At 36.1% G+C, this 2,816-nt stretch overlaps 1 protein-coding gene across 1 annotated transcript in view; it reads right to left on the minus strand.

The window, feature by feature from the left end:
- Positions 1-270: 270 nt before the first annotated feature.
- Positions 271-2,816, minus strand: part of LOC108746776 (protein deltex) — a 3,161-nt gene continuing 615 nt past the window's right edge. The window contains exons 2-6 of the mRNA XM_018483731.1: positions 2,561-2,753; positions 2,214-2,483; positions 1,857-2,148; positions 1,297-1,615; positions 271-1,023 (exon numbers count right to left, since the gene is read on the minus strand). Of these exons, the coding sequence (XP_018339233.1) occupies positions 699-1,023; positions 1,297-1,615; positions 1,857-2,148; positions 2,214-2,483; positions 2,561-2,753 (1,399 nt within the window). The 3' untranslated portion in view covers positions 271-698. The remainder of the gene's footprint in view (positions 1,024-1,296; positions 1,616-1,856; positions 2,149-2,213; positions 2,484-2,560; positions 2,754-2,816) is intronic.

Genomic DNA, 2,816 nt, shown 5'->3' on the forward strand with positions numbered 1-2,816 from the left:
TATTTTTTTTCTATAAAGTGATATATATATAAAATTAAGATCTATAAATTAAATTTAATACTGTCATTCGACAAGTTCTTCCATTTTTATTAGTCGTAATAAAATACTTATTCTTCGGTACAGAGTGTGTATATATATATATGTATATATATATATATATATATATATATATAAATCTAAAATTCTAGAATATATCTATCAGTTCCTTGCTTAGCACGGAATAAAGATCAAATAAACGTTTTAAAATATACATCTCTAATTTTTTCGTGCTTTTTTGAACCAATATATTCATAAATTTTTGAGCAAAGTGTTAATAAGGACCTTAAATTTGCCGCGAATGTTCATACATTATGCAAAAATAAGTCAGCCTTCTTCAATTGTGTTCGATAGTAAGAAAGATTTTAAAGCTTTATAAATAATTGCGTTAATTCAGTAGAAAAGACAGATTTGCAACTGTCGTAAAATTTTTTAATACGATTAGTTTTGCCCTTAGTTTCTCATTAGATCTAAATGTATTAATAAACCATATTAAAAAATGTTACAACAATTGCAGTTGTTTTTTCTTAAATACAGCTAATATTTCAAGCAGCCAAATCTCGATTCCTTTTCTCAGAATTATATGGATTAACTTATTTTTTGTATAAACTTCATTTATATGTTAATAATTTCAATAAATGCAATTGTTGATGTATCGGCAATCATAGCCCATCAGTCACACCTTGCGCTGCCAGTTCTGCGAGCGTTCTTTCGAGGTAACTATGGTCGGGATAGCCGTGACCGGATGTGGACGGTCCGAGTTCGGTCTTGTGATGGATCTCGTTCCATGTGACGACATCCTCGCGACCGGTAGTGACCGATCGGCCGATTGTAAAGATCAATCTACGTTCAAACGCGACTTGCAGCAATCTCAATACACGGCGACCAAAATTATTGTCTGGAAGATAACATACACGGGGGAAGCCCACAGCGTAATACGCTTGACCCGGATTCGGATGTTCGTTACTCTGAATTCCGGATGGGATGCTGAAAAAATTAAAATGAAAATTGATATATTTCCCCCTGAATATATTTATATATATTTATTCAGAGAAAGAGATATTAATTCTTTCATTTATTATCCAATATTTATCTCAAATTAGTATCAATCAATTCGTATCAAATTTATTTACTTCAAATAAAATTAATCTAAAATTAGTTCTTTTAAAATTGTTGATAGATAGAAATCTTTGAAGAATATCGTTATGACGCGAGTTATATGAAAAGATTTCCGTTCTTTCTTTTTTTTATCTTACTCACTCGTAAGTAATTTGTATAGTATTGGTGTTCGGGAAACCCGGTAATGCTCGCGGTATCCGCGTCCAGTTCATCATACCCGGCGGCTGATTGCCTCTTTTCTCGCCATAAATCATACGACAAACTGGACATTGTATATACATGGGTGGTTGCTGGGAGCTAAGCATCGCGTTCAAACACGCCAAATGCAGTCTGTGCCTGCAACGTGTCAGTTCGACCGTCAATGGCTCTGGAGCGCCCAGGCATACTGGACACGAATCGGAGCCGTCGCTTTCCACCACTTTCACATACTGGGATATCACGTCCGACGTAGCGTCCATCCCTAGTAATTAATATTATACATATTAGTATCACTTCGAATGTTCGATTCTGTGATGTTCGAAAAAAATCCCGAAAGGTAAAAATATACAAATGCATTCAAATACCTAAATTAAAATTTATATTCTAATTAAGCGAATATATATGAATAAGTTATTTTCTCATATTAAAATTAAATTTAAAGATGTAAACCTATAGATGATTGAATAGCTAAAATAAGTAAATGTATGTTTGTAAGCACACACCAAGAATGGAATCCTTGAATGCGTCATCGCTTCCCATGCTGCTGTCCAGCAAGTCTATTGGATTCTCGTGACTCAAATACGTGGACACGGTGTCCACGCTCGGCCTGCGACCGCTTTTAGTGCTGCTGGAATCGACATCCAGCACTGTGTCCCAGGTCTTCCTCTTCTGACCGGACTCCACATTCGTTGCCGCGGGATTGTTCTCAATGCCATGTTTGCTGCCAAATATGTTGAAATTACTGAGAATAACGCGTGCAATATTCGTCGGTCCGTTCGTCTCTCCGCTTTTACTCTGAAAAAGACAATTTATAAATGAGGTCTCCAATACAGGAACACCGCGTTGAAGAAAAAACTCACTTTCTTGTTGTTTTTCTTTGTACTTCCATTAGACGATTTCTTATGTGTAACTTTGACGGTGGAACTTTTGACCGTAACCGACGCGGATCTCCTCCCGGAAGTGACTTGCAGTTCTTCCAATGCGACTTTGACTAGCGGATAAGGCGCCTGTTGTATTCGTCTTATCGGCCTCACATAGCCCGTACAACATCTCACTTGCGTCAGATTACAGAAATTGATGATGTAAGGGAAACCCAAGTAAGTTTTGGAAATGTCGATGGTTTTGTCACCCTAAAAAAAAATATTTTTTTTTCATTAGAAGACTCGAACACAAAAATTGTTTACCTTGGAAATATTCGTCTGCTTACTCTTGCCCATGCTTCTTCTATAAGACATTGCACCTCCATGTCATAAGTATGCCAATCATCCGAGTCACCTGTCCACTCCCATTTGGCACCTTTGCCGGCTGGTGAAGCTGGCAGATAAAACTTTCTTCTCACATTATGCGTCTCGTCACCGTCGTCGCAGCATTGTGTTTTTGTCTTCAAATTGATGTAATACCTAATTTTTAAATAAATTAATATATATTATTATCTTCAAATTTTTAAATATTGAAGTATAAAA

The sequence above is a fragment of the Trachymyrmex septentrionalis genome, unplaced genomic scaffold (assembly GCF_001594115.1).
Source record: "Trachymyrmex septentrionalis isolate Tsep2-gDNA-1 unplaced genomic scaffold, Tsep1.0 scaffold19, whole genome shotgun sequence".
NCBI lineage: Eukaryota > Metazoa > Arthropoda > Insecta > Hymenoptera > Formicidae > Trachymyrmex > Trachymyrmex septentrionalis.